The sequence below is a fragment of the Narcine bancroftii genome, chromosome 2 (assembly GCF_036971445.1).
Source record: "Narcine bancroftii isolate sNarBan1 chromosome 2, sNarBan1.hap1, whole genome shotgun sequence".
Classification (NCBI taxonomy): domain Eukaryota; kingdom Metazoa; phylum Chordata; class Chondrichthyes; order Torpediniformes; family Narcinidae; genus Narcine; species Narcine bancroftii.
The window spans coordinates 88369935-88389503 of record NC_091470.1 but is presented as its reverse complement, the minus strand read 5'-3'; the positions used below and the strand labels follow the sequence as shown (position 1 = coordinate 88389503).

Genomic DNA, 19569 nt, shown 5'->3' with positions numbered 1-19569 from the left:
ATTTCCACAACTGAGGTACCACCATTAGTCACCTCAATGTCTCACTGATGAAACTTGCCCCATCAGGGTTCTCCAGATGATAACCTCTTTCTTTCAGGCTATGACAGAGTTCCTTTCTGTTCCACTTATTCCAAGAGAAACATCAGACAGATAGCATTTCCAGCCATCTACCCCTCTGGAGCTTCTGTTTCAGTTCCAACAAGCCTCTCCAGCTTGTTACAGCTTTCTGTGTCATACACAGTCCAAGACTCCCTTCTGTCTGTCTGTCTGTCTCTCTCTCTCTCTCTCTGAGACTCTGACTGCCAGGAAGCATGTGTCCTTCTCCAGCGAACAATAGGAGTTAATCTTTTGGTTCATCTGTTGTTTTAAGTAAACAAGAACCTCTCAATGACTTTTCTGTGATGAGGTATTAGGAGACAGCCTGTCTCTTGCTGTGGCTTTAAAGACAATAGTCCATTCATTCACTTCAATTAACAGCCACTTGTGAAATCCGCATAGCATTCTCCATAGTTTCATTAAAGTCAGTGAATATGAATTTTTCAGTATTTCATAAAGGATCTGTTTTAAAGTGTGCGTATGTAACCTACTCTACTTTTACCTAATTTATCTCCAAAACATCTCCAAATATTTCATCACAATACCCGAAGACTACATTTGTAGCTGTTTATTTTCAGTACCAAAGAGATTGGCAACAATGAATAATTTAAGTGGATAGAATTGTTTAACCTTCCCAGTCCACAAGCCCTAGCCACCAACCTTGAATGCCTTTGGAAGGTGGAAGCAATTGGGGAAAGTCCCGCAGACAGGGGAAGAAGGTACAACTTCCTTATAGACAGCAGCGGATTCAAACCTAGGTCACCGTCACTGCAATAGCATTGTTGCTAACCGCTACGCTGGCCACGTGGTGGCACACAACCACAGCACCGGGCCGTGTGCCCACCAGCCTACTGCAGGGAATGACCTCTGTACCTGCAGGAAGGCTGACTCCACCTGGCTAGCTGTCAATCACCGACCTATATAGAGACTTGAACTGGCCCCTCGCGGGCCATTCACACATGGAGCCATCAAGACAATGACTGGTGTACAGCAGAGTTTAAGTGGATTAGCAGTACAGTCTTTTCTGTGTTTTGTGTCTGTTTGCTGCACCACAAACTGTGCCACTCTTGTGATTTCCAAACAAATTTCCAGTGTGCTCAGTCCACATCGATTACACATGCCTGGCAACTTCACACAATGGAATAAATTGCACCCATCTTATTCTTATGTAGGACGTTGTAAATCGTTTTAAATGATCAGAGTAATTTGCCATCGGCTTTCCACTGGGCATGTGCCTCTCACCTGACGATGTGGTCCCAGTCAACTCCGTTGATCCCACCATCATTTTGATAATAAAATATGGCTGCTGGATTCATGGAACCTAATGGGTAGGGTTTTACATCTAATGCAAAGCAGCTGTTTGTAATGGTGCACATTGTGAGAGCTTTACAGCATCCTTTACTGCCAATTAGAAGCATATTCTGTTAACGGTCTTTGCTTTGAAATGCTCAGATAAAGGGAACATTTTGCTTCCTACAGGACTGTTTATATTAAGTGCTTCAAATACATCACTAGCGCAATCAGAAATATTTGGCATTCATAAATTAAATTTTTTCTTTTTTTTTTGCAGAAAAGAATGTGTGTCAGCTTCAAAGTAACTTTTTTTTTAACAAGAGATTCTAAAGGGAGGAAACATTAAAACCACATCTGCAACTGGACCTCTTCAAAGGGAAATGCAAAGGTACAGATTGACTAAAATTACACCCATGTCATTCTTATGAAAGAACATTATAAATAGTTTTAAATGGTCAGATTAATCCAAATGCCCTTGGGGAAAAAACAGTATTTTTGCATGAAAAGGGGAACACTAACAGATGGGCAAGATTTTATCTCCCAAATTTCCTGCTGATCTTTAAATTCATGGTTACAATCTGGGTTGGCGCATTCCTGGATTGCAAGGTGCTTCTTGTTCTGATTGCCAAAACTTTACCACACTGCTTAGGCACAGTTGAGAGTGAGAGAGAAAAAGAAACAGAGGAGGGGAAGAAAGCGAGAGGGGAAGGGGAGGGTTATTGAGTCATCTCAAGCTGTTACTCCCATTGGGGACAGTGCTCATTCAAAAGAGCTTTGTCTTCTTCTGGTTGTCCAGCATCTGGATGGATGTCGTATTAGCCAGGACAGAGATCTGTTCGTGGATACACTGAGTTTTAATTTTGCAGAAAGATGATTTTTTTTAAAGACAGAAATCTAACTGAGGTTTGCTTATTTCAGAAAACTGGCAATATTCCTGAACTATGCAAACAATTTCCAGCAAAGTAAGGATTCACTTTGGTCTGGGGTGCATGTGTCATGGAATATTGCAGAATTGGGCAGTGTTTGAGGAAAATAACAAGACAAATTTTGGTTTATTTTTAAATCTCCTGATATAGTGACAGATCTCTCGTTTATTTTATTTCCATCTGTTTTGTCATTTTCTGCTGATTGCATTGTCCTTGTTTGAGCATGAAAGCAAAAGTTTTAATACACTTCTCCCAAAGAAGGGAAAATTGCACCAATTTGTTAACCATTTTGTTCCTGTGGTTTTTATGTGGTGTAATAAGTCCCTAAGTAGGAACACCTCCAACCTACAGTTCACAAAGATGCATAGGAACAGATCTACTCTCAGTAATGAGACAAGATACACTGTACATTCATGTTCAGAATCTTAACTGATCAGTATTAGAACATTACAGGACAGTGCAGGCCTTTCTGCCCACGATGTGGTGCCAACTTATGTAAGCCTTCTCCACAATAATCTAGTCCTTCCCTACCTCACGCATACCTTCTATTTTACTTCCATTCTGTCTGAGTCCAATGAATCTCCCTTTCCTCCACCACTCCGGCCAAAGCATTAAAAGCACCCACCACCCTCTGCAAAATTCTTACCTCTGATGTTTCCTCTAAACTTTCCTCCACTCACTTTAGACCAGTGATTCTCAACCTTTTTCTTCCCACTCACATCCCATGTTAAGTAATCCCTGTGCCATTAGTGCTCTGTGATTAGTGAGGGATTGCTTAAGGTGGGATGTGAGTGGGAAGGGATTCACTGCTCTAGACACAACTGTTACTGAAATATTTTGCTCGAGAAAAATTGTCATTGGCCCATTTCCTTTGGAGTTCTGAAACTGTGCACATAACAAGTCAATGAGGTATGATTAAAACAGTGGTTTTCCAACTTTTGCTTTCCACCCACATACCGACTTAAGTAATCTCTTACCAATCACAAGTATAGGGATTACTTAAAGTGGGATGTGAGTGGAAAGAATAAAAGTTGAAACTCACTGATTTAGACAGACGCTTGCTCCTGTCACCCCAGAAAATAGCTTTTTTTTCTGACCAGCTCCAAACATTAAAAAAGACATGAAAAGCTGGAATAATCTTGCATTACATAACACAAGGCTGAATTCAGTCCTGGCCTGGATCCCTGGCCTTGGGGAGAACCATACACTACAGCACAGAAACAGGCTTCTTTGGCCCTTCTAGTTTGTACCGAACCTTTTTTCCTGCCTACACCCTCACTGATCTGCACCCGGAATGGAATGATCTAATTCAGATGTTTAAGGTAATGAAAGGGAGTTTACAAGGCAGGAAGTGAAAATTTCTGTCTGAAATAACAAAACTCCATAACATTAGAAAATCGATTCCATGTTCCCTGGAAAGCAGCAGGGTTAGCACAGCACTGTTGCAGCACGAGTCACCTGGCTTTGCACCACCACTGTTTGTAAGGAAATTGCACGCTTTCCCTGTGACCTGTGTGAATTTTCTCCAAGTGCTCAAGTTGCCTTTCCAAAAATGTGCAGTGTTTTGTTGAGGGGGGGTGGTGGAGTTGGGGAGGCTTGGTAAATTAATTAGATGTAACTGGGTGACGCAGGCTCATGGCCAGAATGGCCTTCTATTGTGATGTTTTGTTCAAAAAATTAAAAGGCTGTTGATTGAGAATCTAGATTGATCAGTTTATTATACAAGAAGGTTAAGAATTATATTAATAAAGGAGGAATTCATTTATGATTCAGATTATATGAATTAAGATTTGGATCAGGGAACCGAATGGTATCTGCCAAGTTCCTGCAGATATAGATAATTATTCATTAACCTCATGATAAGCTTTTATTCAGTCAATCTTCCTTGGTTCTATATTTTTGCCAAGTAGGAACCTTATTTAAGACTATTACCCAATCTAGATGATATGTATACTTTGGGGTTGAATCCACTTCAGCGTGGAAAATAAATTAGAACTTGAAATATATTTTATCATGGAACAAAAACTCTGAAATAATATCCTATTGAGAATATTTGAAGTGACATTAGATGACTAAATCCACAAAGGGATACATGATAACAGGAGGAATAAAGGGTTATCATCTTAAACCACATCAGGCGCATCAGCAGACAACATGAACACATCATGTCCATCATGTTGCACAAGTAATCACATTATTTGTCTTTAACTGAACCATTGACTAATGTCACCTAATCAATCAGAATGATCCATACGGCGACTAAACTATTTTGTGACGTGGTGAGACTAGCTATCACCTAAGGCTTTATGTGGCAGGCAATGTAATCACACAATGTTCTCATAAAATTTCCATCAAACAATTTATACACGTATTTTGATTTCCCAAAAATCATTAAGAAAGACCCTCGTAGCGGCCCACGAACTGGGTCACGACCCAGCTCACAAAATGATCACGAGGGCCCCACAGGGACCGACGGGGCTGTCATCCCACGTGATCTCCTGCACGGTGGAAAACAACAGACAACGGCGAGAACGCCAGCCAGTCAGAGGCCAGCGCTATGATGACATCACTCCTGTTGTCAGAGGCATAAACGGAGCTGGCAGAGCAAAAAGTCAGTCTTTGAACTCGACTCGACTGTGAGTGTCATTCTTACTCCACACTTCGTGTAGCGCGCATGCTACAACCTATTAAAATACATTCCAAAATATTCCCTTTGTTCATAAGCTAGCTTGTATCATCAAACACCACTTTCTCTAATGTTCATTGTCTGTGAAGGCTGTTAATTGATATTCAATTTCTAAGCTGTTAGGTGCCCAACTGTCTTCCATTGAGGTTCTTGGATTAAATGTCCTTCATGAACAATTGAACAAACAGCCTTGGGACTATCGAATGAGCGCAGCACCTTTTTGCCGGCTCAACACAGCTGTACGTTAAACCGAGCTAAACTGATATAATTGTCAATCAGTTTTTACTTTAAGGAATATATTGTGTTTCATTGAATACAGGCTTAAAATACAGCAAACCAATAAAACTGAGTGCTTATAAGATTTGTGTATGTAACTTTGATGAAGTGCACATTTAAGAGGCAAGGTTTTTATACTCAAGCTTTGGATATAATTCGGGTTATGAAATTTGAGCACTCATGAGTTTGTCTTTCTGAACTTCCAGGAGCAAATCGTCACATAACAATTGGACTTTCCACATCAAAATTTTGATGGCAATCCTCAGTGCTTTGAAGCAATTTTTCATGGTTGACTATTAATTTAGTTTGTAAAAGTAAGATCCTTTCATGTCCAAACAGTAACTGTTGGTTATCATATGAAATGCATTGATATTTGTGGCTCTTTACCCTGGCTGCCATCTAAACTTTTGTGTGCATTGTTGACTGCAATTTAGTTAGGTTTAAAATCAACTAATATACTTTTCTAACCAAACAATACATGGTGAAGAAACACAGATAATTAGTGAACTCAGTGAACACTTTTCACAGAAAAGTAATTGACTAAAATCTGTGTGAAGGTTAAAACTGTCATTCACATATGATTTATATAGAATGTATGCTTCCCATAACATTTTGTGATATAGCATATGGAGTTGGGCCATGTAACATAAATCTCGGTAAACTGAGGAATGTAACAACATACCAGACACTTTGATGCATGAAAAGTTTGCAAAAAAACTAACCACAGCCTAAGGTGGCTTTGATGAAGAAACTCTTGATTCAGATATCCCAATTCAAAGAAACAACATTGACAATAAAAATACTACTTCATGGGGCTATAGCAGAAACATGGACACTTCAGGAATTTGAAAATAAGGTGAAATACTGCAATAACTTGTAGCCTAGTTAATTCTCATTAACCACTTCGCCATGATGTCAATAAAAGCTGCTTTTCATGGGATCAATTTTTCTCCCTCTCGCGAAGAGCGAATGTACTAAAATTTAGAAAGAACAAGCTCTGGCCTAGGAGTGGCCAGATTCTCAGATGGTCACATTTATAACAAGTTGACAATTACTGATTGTGTTCAGTGAAGAAAAGTGCAAGAAAAAAAACACACAAGCATATTCGCTTTCACACAAGAGTGGAAAAGGAGAAAGTGTAGCGGCTACTACGGTAGAGCTAATACAAAAAAATACACACCAGACTAGTCAACTGAAGACTGATTTATTCAGGGTTTACAGGCTTCTTTTATATACTTCATGTCCTGGGTTCCACGAGACAAAGTGGGGGGTGTCACAATGAGATTACTGCTGATCCACGGGACCGGCAGGATTAAATTTAACCTTGTAAGTGTCCCGCGCCTTTCGACACTCGGTATCTCTTGCGTGCGGTCCTGGTGAGTAGGCAGACGTTCGCATTATGGTTTCACATGCCCGCTGTGTGCCCACTTGGCCCGCTACACAACTGCTACAAAAGTTAATTTATTTTAGAAGAACTATGGCTTCAGCATTAAAGAATATGTTTTATTCCATTAAGGGCCATTATTGCACCAATCTACGCATCAATAAAACATGGGATCAAGATTGCCTGCTGCTAAAACCACTGTTTCCAAGGTCCAATTATTTTGCTTTAATAAAATTGAGTAATATTTTAATCATAGCTGTGGGATTTTAGAGAAAAAAATGAAGTGAAAATATTTTATCAGATTGCAAAATGTACAACTATGTGATACCATGAATTCATATTTTCTGACTGAATAAGAGGACTGAGAATTGGTTGAAATGTGCTTTCAACTAAAGACACTGATGAACAGAATGACTATTCCTGCATCGGGCTCACTTTCACGGTCATTATAAAACTAGAGCGCTTTCAGCAGATCAGACCACATCCATGGGTAGAAATGGTCAGTTAAGGTTTCGGGTGTGAACTCTTTATCAGACAAGAGTCCTGCTATATTCTTGATAAAGGGCGTGGACTCGAACTGTTGACTTGGCCATGGATTCTGTCTGACCAGCTGAGAACCTTCCTCCAGTAATTTTCTATCAGCTCAAGATTTCAGCCCCTATGATCATACAGTACGTTTCTGATTTATCCAAAAACCACTTAACTGAAATTCTTGGTTATCCCAAATTTTTTTCCGGTGGCAGCGTGATGTCACAAGTTGAAAAACAATTCACCTGACGTGCTCATGTGGGGCTCTGATGCTCTATTAGTGCCAGTTTGGTAACATCAGTGAGTGACTGGAGGAAGCCGGCAGGTTAGGCAGAGCATGGGAAGATTGCCCTCATTCCTCTTTCTTTCCATTTCTTCTTTACTCTCCACTGTACTTGGTTCTCTGCTGTCCTTAGAGTCGGCATCAGGACAAATCTAATTGGGGGGAGGGGGCATTAGGGTAACTGCAGAGGTGGAGGGGACCTGATAATTTTGGCGGCAGTGGACCAAGATTGGGGGGGTCAGCAGCGGCATCTTCAGACTAGGGGGGGAGTGGCGGCAGCAGGAGTGGGGACCTCAGGTTCCCGGGCAGGATCAGTGATAGGGGTGGGGAGGTGTCTGGGATCGGAATGGGGACCTTGGGCTCCCGGGAAGATTTGGATATGGAGGTGGGGAGGTGTCGGGATCGGTGACAGCAGGTGGTGAAGTGAAATGGCCAATTCAAGTATTCTGCTGATGCTATTGGGCTGGGTAAAGCCATTCCTCAGTTATCCGAAAAATGCAGTTAACCGATACACGTCTGGTCCCGAGCGTTTCGGATAATCAGAAATGTCCTGTACTTGAATTACTATAATTTTTCTGAAATTTCTATCTTCTTCAACGGTAAAGTTGCATGGTGACATTTCCATGATTCAAACTGCTAGCTTTTAAAATCTCCTCCCCAGCTAACATAAATGCACCTCTCTTTAAAATGATCCTGGCCTATATTCTCAGAAGAGAAGACAACCCACTGTTTGGAATTATATTCAGCTTGTAATAATTTGTATTCATACATATCTTTAGCTTAACGGCCCGTTCAACTCAGCATTTTGAATGTTTGGTTGAAAGAAGTTGGAATAGGTCATCTATTTATTGCAACACTGCAGGGCTATTATGTCTCACAGAATGATCGAAGGAAGCCAATTCACGTACCTCAGGGTTTCTGTGATAGAGACATATAATGCCAAATTCTCCCAGGCTTTATGGAAAAGAAGCTAAAGTAAAGAGAAAAAGGAACACAAAACCCACCAGAATATTTTTCTGCTACCTTCCATATTTGCAACCTAATGATGTTGTGGGCTTGATTTTTTTAGAAGACTCTGTTATTGCTCAGTGTTAATCCTTGACCCGACTTTTGGGTTGGGATTCAATCCAGAACAGACAAATGGAATAAAATGCCTGTTTGCAATAGTTTGGGAATGAATGTTCTGGGTTGGATTTGCTCTGCGGTTCAAAGCTGTTCCTGCTTCAATTAAACTTGCTTCGTCACTCACAGGTTACAATGGTATGGAAATCCGAAAAAAGGAAATGAAGGAACCTTGTTCAAATGAGAGGTCACCAATATCTTCTTGAGTCTTCTACCATGGGTTCAAGTATAACCACTGTTAACTACTAGAAGTTTACTCTCCGCATTTACCAGAAATAACATTTGTGAAGTTAGACAGCCTCACTAAGTTCTTCCTGGCTGTAAATGGTAAGCAGAAAACTTCCTTATAACACTGGACAATGATTGTTTTCTAAAGGTTTGCTTCCTCAAAATGAATTGGGGATTATGATAGACAACTTCAAGCTGACCACAAAGATGATTTCAGATTTACTGCATCACATAGGATGTTGGAGAAACATTAACTTCTTTTGAATTTACCATGTTTCATTACACAATGATGCTGAGCCAAGTTCTCATGTTGACTGCACAACAAATGTGAGGAGCCCAGGGTTTGTCTTGGTCACCAGCTTTACAACCAAATTGGAGTTCATAGGCTTTCTTAATAAGTACAGTCATGGCTGCGTCTTTGAGCCTTAAGCGTAAACTCACCACAGATGTAACAGAACGTATCACATTTGTCGTTACATTGATAAGGCATTTCTGCTGTACTGAATCTTCCAGAAGTCAATAACTGCTATTGTTAAATACACTCACTATGTTATTGCCTGTAGAACATGTGCATCAACATGCATTCAATTTATATCAGGGGGCTCCAAGCTTTTTAGATCATTGACCCCGTCAGGGACTATGTGGTCTCTCATCGACCCCCAGGCATGGAATCCCAGCAAGGGAGGGAGTGGGGGGTTGAGTAGGATGGCCAGACCAGACAGTCCAGCTTATGACCCCTCTGTTCTTCGTCCAGCACCACCTTGAGCCGGATGTTAATTTGTCCTCCATTTGGGAGTATAGGCCCTATACCCCCAAATGGAGAGAAAATTAAGGGCAGAAAGGGCACTTACCCACAGAATGCCACGTCCTGGTGTCTGCAGACCATATGTGGCCAGCTGATACATGCACGATGGGGAGAAGCATGATGGTGGCACATGAAGGTTCATGGCAGGTAAGCCTCCCCCACTCCCTGTGCTGGATGGTTGGGGGGTGGGGGGTGTGGAGGTGCTATTTTAAATCGACTCCTACCCCCCAACCCCTGGTGTTATCAACCCCCTTTCAACCCCTTGGATGGTTCCATCGACCCCTGGGGGGGGTCAATATTGACCACTTTGGAGATCCCTAATCTGTATCAATGTAATGAACAGCATTTGTAAGTGAGGTGATTTTATAGCCTGTCTGCATCTATACATACCTAGGCCTAAGACAACATTTGCATAGCACCTAAACTGAGTCCATGCCCAGGCATGCTTGGACTGACCAAAACTGCTTGCTTTGTGGGCAATATACTAATAGGCAACTATTCATTGTCTATGACAGAAAATTACAAAAAAATAGCTTATATCTAAAACGTGGTATGTGATAGGAAATTTTTAAGGTGATTTTCGTGATCAGCAGCCCAAAATCTAGAAAATACACCCAAAAGTGTTCAGGAAGTAAAATCTTCCTTGTTCAGTGTAATTTGGTGCTAAATTGGCCAACTCAAGCAGTGGAAAATGAAGAAATTATCATATGGTATAGAATGAAGTGCTCTTCGGAGTTTAGGTTTGTGGTGATACCACTACCAGCTGACTGCAGGGGGCGATCTCTATACCTGCAGGAAGACCACCTCAGGGGCTGACTCCACCTGGCTGGCTGTCAATCAGCCGACCTGAATATACCCCTGAGCCGGAGCCTCCTGAGCCAGTCACAGGGGAGCCACCAAAGCATGAACTGATGTTCAGACTTTTACCTGAATAAAGCCTGTTGTACAGTCTTTGGAGTTTTGTGCTTGGTTGCCTCTACCTCAGCGCATCAAAGGGTTAAGGCACATTCTTCGGGGGAGAGTAGAGGTATAGAGCAACAACTAGTTTTTGTCAGTGACAAAGCTGATTCCCATCTCTATGACCTCTTACCTGCTATTGTCTGCTCCTACCCCCTTCCACCCCCCACACCGTTTTATTCCGGCATTTGCCTGTTTTACCTTATACCAGGCCCTTTACTTCCCGTTGATGCTCGATGGCCTGCTGTGTTTCTCCAGCACATTTGCATATTGCACTCTATCCCAGCATCTTGCAGAGTTTCTTGTTTAAATCCTGCCTCATTACAAGCTGGTTACAAAGAATACGATTCCATTTGCTAGCATTGATATATTTAATTTCTGAAAGCAGAAACTTCAAGCACAAGAATGTTATACCGTAAAGTGTCTGATAACCAGTGCCACCTACTAAAGTAGAAACATATTTATTTCTTAATTTCATTGCGCACAGAAAACTGAATATAAACATTGGTTTATCAGAGAACTAGATCCCAGATTGTTTATTCACAATCCATCCAACAGCATTTCCTCACCTGATCATTTTGATTTAATTTGCATCATAATCTTTTGTTGGACTCCTTATCTGTCAAATAATTCTACTTATGGAAAATGTAAACCATCTTTCCACAGAAGGGTACGTCCATTTAACACTATTGAGCTCAGTGCAAAACCGTCAGCCCCTGAGCAGCTGCAAAATTAGTGCTGCAATGTGGCAATAGATAACATCAAAAAGAAGCTCAAATAGCTCCCCGAAGATTGAGAACATATTCACTGGTTAAAGATGAAATAGTTCAGTTGGATCATTTTAGTAAGCTTCTCTTTGTCAATGGTTCAACAGACTACAGCCACTAAACCACAAATGTTGCTTCCTTGAAGGTCTAGGTAATCTGCCGTGGATCCAGTCATACCTCATTATGTCAAAGTACACTTCACATTTCTTTTTGCTGTTGTGATTTTATCTGTCATTCTGGGTAAAATTGCCTGAACCCCCATAACACCGCACGATCACACTGTAATACTAATTCTCTCTGATCTGACTTTGAAGGACCAGAAGATCATGGCCGTTAATCAGTCACCCAACATAGTCAAACCAATCAGTGTGTAAGACTGTAGTGATTAGATTTTTTAAAATGACCCTTTTTTTTCTGTAAAATCTGTCAGAATGACCTAAGTAATTCCTCATTAAGATTTGCAATTTTATTGGTGTTCTGCTGTGATAGTACAGATCTATTACCAATGTATTTAGTGTATATAGTTACAGTATCTAGACTGTGCTTACAGCGATTGGCTGAGAGCTAAGCCACGCCTACTGTCTGGGCCTTAAAGGGTTGTGTCCCTAGCCAGGTCGGATCAGTCCGGACTGGTCGGCCACCTGTGAAGAGCTCCTGTCTTTTGCTAATAAAAGCCTTGGTTTGGATCAACAAGTCTTTGGTTCTTTCGACGAGCTCTACAACTGCAATTTGATAGAACTTTAGATTATCTATTGCAACATCAACAGCAAAAATATAATATTCATCCTAAAGATTATAATTGCATGTCACATTTGTTTTCGGGAAAGACGATAGGAAAGAATTCAAATCAGTAAATTATCAAACAGAAATAGCACACAAATAAAATCTGAACACTTTCTCTTGTACATTTTTTTCTCGATTGCTTGTAACATTTCTAACTGAGCAAACAGACTGACAACTTTGACACTATTTTGTCCAAGAGCACCTGGTTGGAAATATTTAATATTTTAAAAACAGTGTTGATCAAGTCTTTTAATGGATATATGAATACAGTCTTAAAGAAAGCCATCTATTTGCTAGCATTAGCAGGTAACAAATAAAAATACTATTTTAAAAATATAAAATTAATGGCAGTGATATCTCCAGTCAGAGATATGGTTAACATGGAACATATTGGTGAAAATTTTCTGTGAGGTGTTTGATTTTGCCATTAATAAAGAACAGATCAATCTCGATGAACACCTTTATGGAATAAACAGTTGCTCAACAAACTTTTATACCAAGAAGGCAATTGGAGTGAAAAAAAAGATTTGACAAAATACTTAATTTGCCAAGAACCAAGATGGCAACACTCTAAATAAAAATGCCAAAATGTACAGATATGCCTTCAACTAATGATCTGACAGTCAAAACTTGGCACTTTTAACCATTTCTAAGATTAAATTATTACATTTATCAATCTTACATGGTTACCTGTCCAATAATAGTGTAATTTCTTTTAAATTTGAAAAATGGCCTTTATACAGAATTATTACATATTGTTTTTTAAAAAAAAATTCTTTGGCAATGGCAATTTAGTTGAATTATGGTGTGTTTGCAAGTGTTTTATAGTATGTTTGAGCGACGATGAACATTCACTAACACGATGGCTTCATGTGGCTAGGTTACTTACTGTGATCATTATGCTCGATTTCATCTAAAGGTGTATTTCTCAGCCATTAGTAAAGGCTCTATCAATTTAGCATGGAAAATATGTGTTGCAGTTTCTGCTAAAGTGTGTGCAAAATTCCAAATCATTCCAAAAATAATTTTCATTTGGGAAGATGCACGTGGTTTCAGTAAATTAATTAAAAAATCTTTACTTTTTGACACTCTATAAAGATGATATATATTTACACTTGCAGAAACTAACATCACTCCAGTGACGTAGTTTAAGCGCAGCCATCTATTTGTAAATTAGGCACTACAACATTTTATTACCCCCCACCCCCGCCCCCCAGGTTTTATGGATGATCATTTCTTTTTGGCAAAAATGTTGAACCTTTTTTCTTTGTCCTTTCTGCCGGGACTTGATTCTTGAACAATCATAGAGGGGAGAGGGAGGGTATGAGCCCTGCTGCCCCCCTGGTTTGCACTCTGTAACTTGTTTTGCTCTGCAATGGCTGTGTTGACATTGTGGATCCAGTTGTCCATCTCCTCCTGCCAGAGGGAAAGAGATTTCCATTAATGTGCCATGCAATTTTGCCATCTGTAAAAGTGAGATCTTAATTTAGGGGAGACTGGGAGATCCTTTCATTGAGCACCAAAGACCTTCCAATCGCCAACCACTTCAATTCCACACACCATCACCACACTGACATGGCCTCATGTACTGCCAGGTTGGGCAACCCACAAACTGGAGGAACAGCACCTTATATTCCGATTCAGCGGCGCTTAAAATAAATTTTAAAATGTAGAAGCTATTTTCAATTTCCATTCTGTTTCACTTTCACTGGCATCTCAACCTTTATCTCATGGAATAGATTAGCAACAATATCCATTATACTGTCTACCACAGATTCAAGGTTCAATTTATTGTCATGTGTCATATTATACAAAATTGCCTTTTGCCTGCTGTAAGGCCGACAGATTCGCCATCGGCAGAAATTGCCTGAAGCGCCTCTTACAGCAGAGAAAAAGAAGGAAAAGAGAGTCTCGCCCAGAGTCACTGAGTGTCTGTGGATTCACCTCCAGTGCTCCTACAGCCACACAGAGTCCATTTCAAACTATCAGTGACCCGAACTCCCAATCCAAACCTCTAATATGATTAGGAACCCTTTGGCACCCTCTTGCATCCTGGTTCCGATACCTGGTACCCCTTCATCCAGTCTCGAGCCAGTCCATAGCCTGGTGTGAATCTCTGGACTGCCCTCTCCAGCCACCCACAGTCTGCGAGCCACCCACTCACCTCGAGCCACTAACAGCCCACCACCACTGCGTGTGTGTTCCTCAGTCTCAGATCCCCTCATCAACCTCCTGCTACAGTTACCGACCTGCAGGTCATCTCCTTCTCAGATGGGGGTGGCCTCCCTGTTTTTTGGTGCCCTGCTCCCCAGAGTCTGCAAACATTCGTGGCCTGCTGCTGATCATAGGTGCCGCCATCTTGGGTGCAGATTTGGTCATGGGATTTTAAATAAAACAACTGTTGGCTCCATTTACAGGCCATTTCAAGCCTGTGTGGAACTGATGGCAGTCAGGCTGGGCAGTTGGACCCATGGGAGCAGCTCCGCCATTTTCTGACTGCATTTCATCTCACCCTTTGTAATGTGGGACTACTCTCCCAGTTTCTCTGCTCTGATATATTTGCTCTGATGCTAACATCATCCAAGTCAGTGCTCCTGAGATATCCTCCTTTTTCCCCTCTCCCAGAATTTCCACTCCCCACTGCTCCTACCTCATTTTCCACCCCTCTCCCCTCCTGAAGACTAGGATTTCCCCTCATTCCCATGCTCCCATGGGAGATGCAACCTTTGTGTTCTTACCTCTTTCCCTCCCACGATCAAGGGGCAATCTCCACCCCACCAGCCTCCAGAAACCTTTATGAATCCTACCATCTTCACTGAGATGTCACCACCAGGAGCACATTTCCCTGCCCCCACCTTCACCCCCTGGCACTACCCACTCCTCAGCTGCTTTGCTCTTTTATTTGTGCCAACACCTAATCACATTCTTACACCACTTCCATCTCCTCTCTTCCCATTGAGGGGCCCAAACCCTTCTTCCAAATGACCCAATGATTTCCATAGCGCACTGCACTCCATGTCAAAATGGCATCTCCCTGTCTTTCCTCTACGTACAGGGATACAATGTACAGTTTGGATGACTGCTTTGCAAAGCTCCTGGACTAATTCCACCAGGGTACCCTTGAACTTTCAGTGGCTTCTGACTTTAATTTTCCTATCTTTAGATTCAACACTATTCCAAGAAAGCCCAACATAAGCTCAAGGTCTCATCTTCAGACCAGGCACGATTCAGTCCTTGGGAATGAGTTTTGAATTCAACAAGCGTCGCTTTCTAATTCATATCAGCACTGGCCAACTTTGACGAAGGTTAACTAGCTGTAACATTGACCCCAGTTTTGTTCTTTCTCTCAACGGATACTGCTGGAACCTGCTGAGTATTTCAGACTTCCTTTATAGTTTCAATTTCCAGCTGATGCAACAGTTCCCTTGGCATTTTCCCTTTTCTTAGTTCTCATTTATCAACTTCTATCTACACCCCTCCAGAGGGTGTGGTTAGAAGCGTTTCCACAGCCTTAAATCAAGACAAAGTCGGGAATCAGATTTGGGTGTGGAAGTTGATCCATTTTGTGGTCCAACTTGTGTCAGACAGCACGATTAACACGATTAATGGAAGGTATTGGCTGACGCAATGTAACTTCTTGCATCAGGTGTACCTTACTCCACCAAAGTTACATAAATTGAAACGCTTTCGATTCAATCTGGTCATGTCCTAAAGTGAGGCCTTTCTGGGAAGATTTGGGTAATCTGGTACCCTCAGGCACCTGAATTATTTTTATGGGGGAATTCAAAAGATGTAAGATCTAAAATGAGGCTATCGAAATATCAATTAAAAATTTGTTAAGGTTGCTTTAGCAGTGGCCAGGAAATGCATAGCAGTTACCTGGAAATCTGATTTTCAACTAGGTTTAGCCCGCTGGAAGATAGAAATGCATCATTGTGTTCTCCTGAAGATGACCACCTATAACCTCAGAAAAAGGTGGGATGTATTTTCAAGAATATGGAATTCGTACCCAAGGTACATTGGGGGTAAATCTGCAATTATTCCCCCTTCCTGCCTCTTCCCCCCCGCTGCTTGCAGTGCCGAGGACCCGAGATAAATCAGGTTATTTGTCCCTTGATGGAACAAGAGCCAATCTCTTCTTTCTCTTTTCTTACTTTTCTTCTCTTTTCTTGGGTGGGAGGGAGGGTTCCTCTTACTTTGTTTTTCTTACTCTATCTTTTTCTCCCTTTGGTTCATCACGGACATTGAATTTGCATTTTTGCCGTATTATTGTACCTTTTCTTTCTTTATAATAATCGAATCACACATTAACTCTTTTTTCTCACTTTCTTTAATATTGAAGTGTGGGCCGATGTTTGAATTATTTTGTTAATCTTATGGATGTTGATTGAAAATTCTCAAAATAAAATATTAAGGAGGTTTTCAGCAGCTTTTCTCAGTACCTACCACTTCCTGTGCCATTCAGTCTCTGCCCCGATCACAGACAGTCTCAATATTCTCTCCAGTCCACTCCACCCCTTCCCGAAAACATATTTGACGTTGAGTTCCTTTTCTCAGCTGAAACGTCTTTGAGTGAAATACACAGATACTTCCTTGCACACTGAGTAATTTCAGCATTTTTTTGTGGCTGTCATTTTGCTCCAAGTCTGAGAGAAACCTGCTGGAATCTTGAGCCAACAACTAGCTTCTGGAGGAACTCTATGGGTCAGGCCCGGGCAGAAATGTTCAGCCATCGTTTCAGGTTGGCATTCCTTATTGAGTCCCAATAAAGGATCCTGATCTGAGACGCTGATTGATCAGTTCCACCTATGAGTGCTGCCTGACTTGCAGAGTCTCCAGGGCAATTTTGTGTCTGCTCAATGCCTCCTGCCTTGTTGAATGGTCAATCAGCTTGTTTTAAAGATCTCAGTAGATTCCCATAAATAGCTGTTGTGACAGGGTATAGAGAAATGTTTTTGGGAGATAAATTGGGAAATGCTTGTTAGAGTAGATCACGTACAAGCACTTTAAAATAGATCTTATTTCGAATACTGGAGCTCTGCCACATGCTAGACATATCAGGGGCTCAGAGCTTCTGCAAGAGCTTTGAAGAGTGCTCAAGAGACTTCACCGATGGATTATTGTTTACAAAAGGCAACAGATGACAGCTTGTCAGAGCTGCCTTCAGTCTGGAGATGTTCCAAGAGGGTCATGTGGTTTTTCAAGCAGAGAGAGTCAAACAGGCTTTCTCTCAGAGAGAGAGAGAGAGAGAGAAAGAGAGAGAGAGAGAGAGAGAGAGGGGGGGGGGACACAGAGATCAATTTTGCAGTGTTACAGTCAGCAGACAGCAGTTAGGTCTGGAACAGGACAAGCTGGCAAGCTTGTAGAATGCCCCATTTTGGAAGACGGCCTGGTCAAAGCCCTTGTGGTTCATGCAAGAGGAGAGGACTGGCTGTCTAATGTTTCACTTGGAATAAGGGAAACAAAAGGGAACTCTCTGGTGACCTGAAAGAAAGAGGTTATCATCTGGAGAACCCTGAAGGAGCAAGTTTTGTCAGCAAGACACTGGAGTGGCTGATGGAAGTAGATCAGATATGGATGTCCTGGAATAAAAAATCTCTCTCTGAAAACCGACAAGAACATTCCTGAGCTGTAACCATTTACCTTTCAAGCACCAAAGCCTGGTGAACTTCATAAATGTTCAATTCTGTGCACAGTATAAGAATTGCCTTCAACCAGTGAACTTGGAGGAATGAGAAGTGAGATTGGTCTGTGAACCAAAGAACTTTTCTGAACTTACACACACATTGCATACATGTGCGCTTAAAATTAGAAGGGGGTTACGTTACGTTAAGTAAGTTAATAGTGATAAGTTAAAGTTCGATTCTATTTTCATGTTTAAAGATAATTAAAAGCAACTTTTGTTTAAGTAACCATTTGTCTTGGTGAATATCTATTGCTGCTGGGTTTTGGGGTCTTCTGGGCTCATAACACTATTTGTGATAACCTAGGTATTTTCAATCCTCCACCACAACTTGGCTTTTTAAACAAATTCAGCAAAAGAGACATTCATATCTGCATTCTTTATACATTCATCCAGGAGTTTGCAATGAGAGAAAAGTGTGCAAAGCTGTGGGAGTATGTCAGATCTGTCACATCTTGGGGATTAGCAGGAAAAATCAAAGGGTGGTGACTGTGTTTATCCACACATAGAACAAAGACCTGCCAGTTTGGAAATCAAACCCAACAGTTTTGGACCATCTCCTGGAAATCTCCCAGTTGCAGTAAAACGCAGGCTTTGCTGCAACAGCTGTGGATCTATCATTTGGGAATTCTACAACTCTGTGAGGCACGGCTGAATCATCCACCTACGAGCAAGGGGCGGCTTTTCTCTGCACGCTGACTTGTTCCAGAGTGTCTGGGGGATATCAGCTAAGTCGGGGGCTGAGTCATTTGCAAGGGGTTGCTGGGGACTGGAGAGAAAGGGTCACACAGCCAGATTTATTCTTCCTGTTCCCCTGGCCTTTCCCCTGTTTGCTCAGTGGCCCGTTCAGTGAAGATAGAAAGCTTAACTCCGCCATTCAGTATTGTAAATAGATTACAACATTTCAGTGTCTTCGCAACACAGCCAGCGATAGAACACTTCATGTTAACATCTGAGCACTTTAATTTCGCTTGTTTATTTTCCTTTTTTTTCATGATTGAGACCTTTGTTCTTCTGTTCCTACCTGCCTTGCTTTCTCTAATTCAATCAAGCTCTCACTCCTCTCCCTCCCATCGCTTCTCATCTTCTCTCTCTTCTACCATCCCACCTATGTCCTTGTACCTGTCAGCCTGTGCTCCTCTCTCTTCCCCTTCCCCACTCCACCTTTTCATTCAGGTATCTGCCTAGTTTCTTCTTATACCTTGACGAAAGGCGCCAGGCCTGAAATGTAGGTCACCCTTTGCTTCCTGTGGATGCCGCGTGACCTGCTGTGTTCCTCAGTGCAGTTGTGCACTGAACTCGACCCCAGCATCTGCAGACTTTCTTGTTTAATTCTCCTGCCCCTCCTCACTTCCACAGTAACTCACCCACGCTCCATTTCCAAAACCATTTTGTGCATTGCCCTATTTCTTGCATAGATAATTTTTTTTTGTGTATTTTGTATACATGACATTAAAGTAACCTTGAATCTTGAGCATCCGCATGGAGACTTAACTATTCATAATTGTAATTGTTGAAAATGGTCCAATAAATGAGCTGCAAAAATATTTGAAATCACTCCAATACAGGATTCACATTGACCATCATTGGTGAAGGATTATTTTGATATCACCTTTATCAAAGGACTATTTGCTTTGAATGGAATACTTAACAGTCCAAGTCACTCACCTCATCTTTGCCATGGAACAGATACTCATGACCATTGTTCAACCTGAAAGCAAGTCCAAACACAACAAGTTTAAAACAGATATT

At 41.4% G+C, this 19569-nt stretch overlaps 1 protein-coding gene across 6 annotated transcripts in view; it reads right to left on the bottom strand.

The window, feature by feature from the left end:
* Positions 1-11029: 11029 nt before the first annotated feature.
* Positions 11030-19569, bottom strand: part of LOC138753873 (spectrin beta chain, non-erythrocytic 1-like) — a 264090-nt gene continuing 255550 nt past the window's right edge. For all 6 annotated transcript variants that reach the window (XM_069917405.1, XM_069917403.1, XM_069917404.1 and 3 more), the window contains 2 exons: positions 19486-19528; positions 11030-13550 (listed from right to left, as the gene is read on the bottom strand). In XM_069917405.1, the coding sequence (XP_069773506.1) occupies positions 13365-13550; positions 19486-19528 (229 nt within the window). In that variant the 3' untranslated portion in view covers positions 11030-13364. The remainder of the gene's footprint in view (positions 13551-19485; positions 19529-19569) is intronic.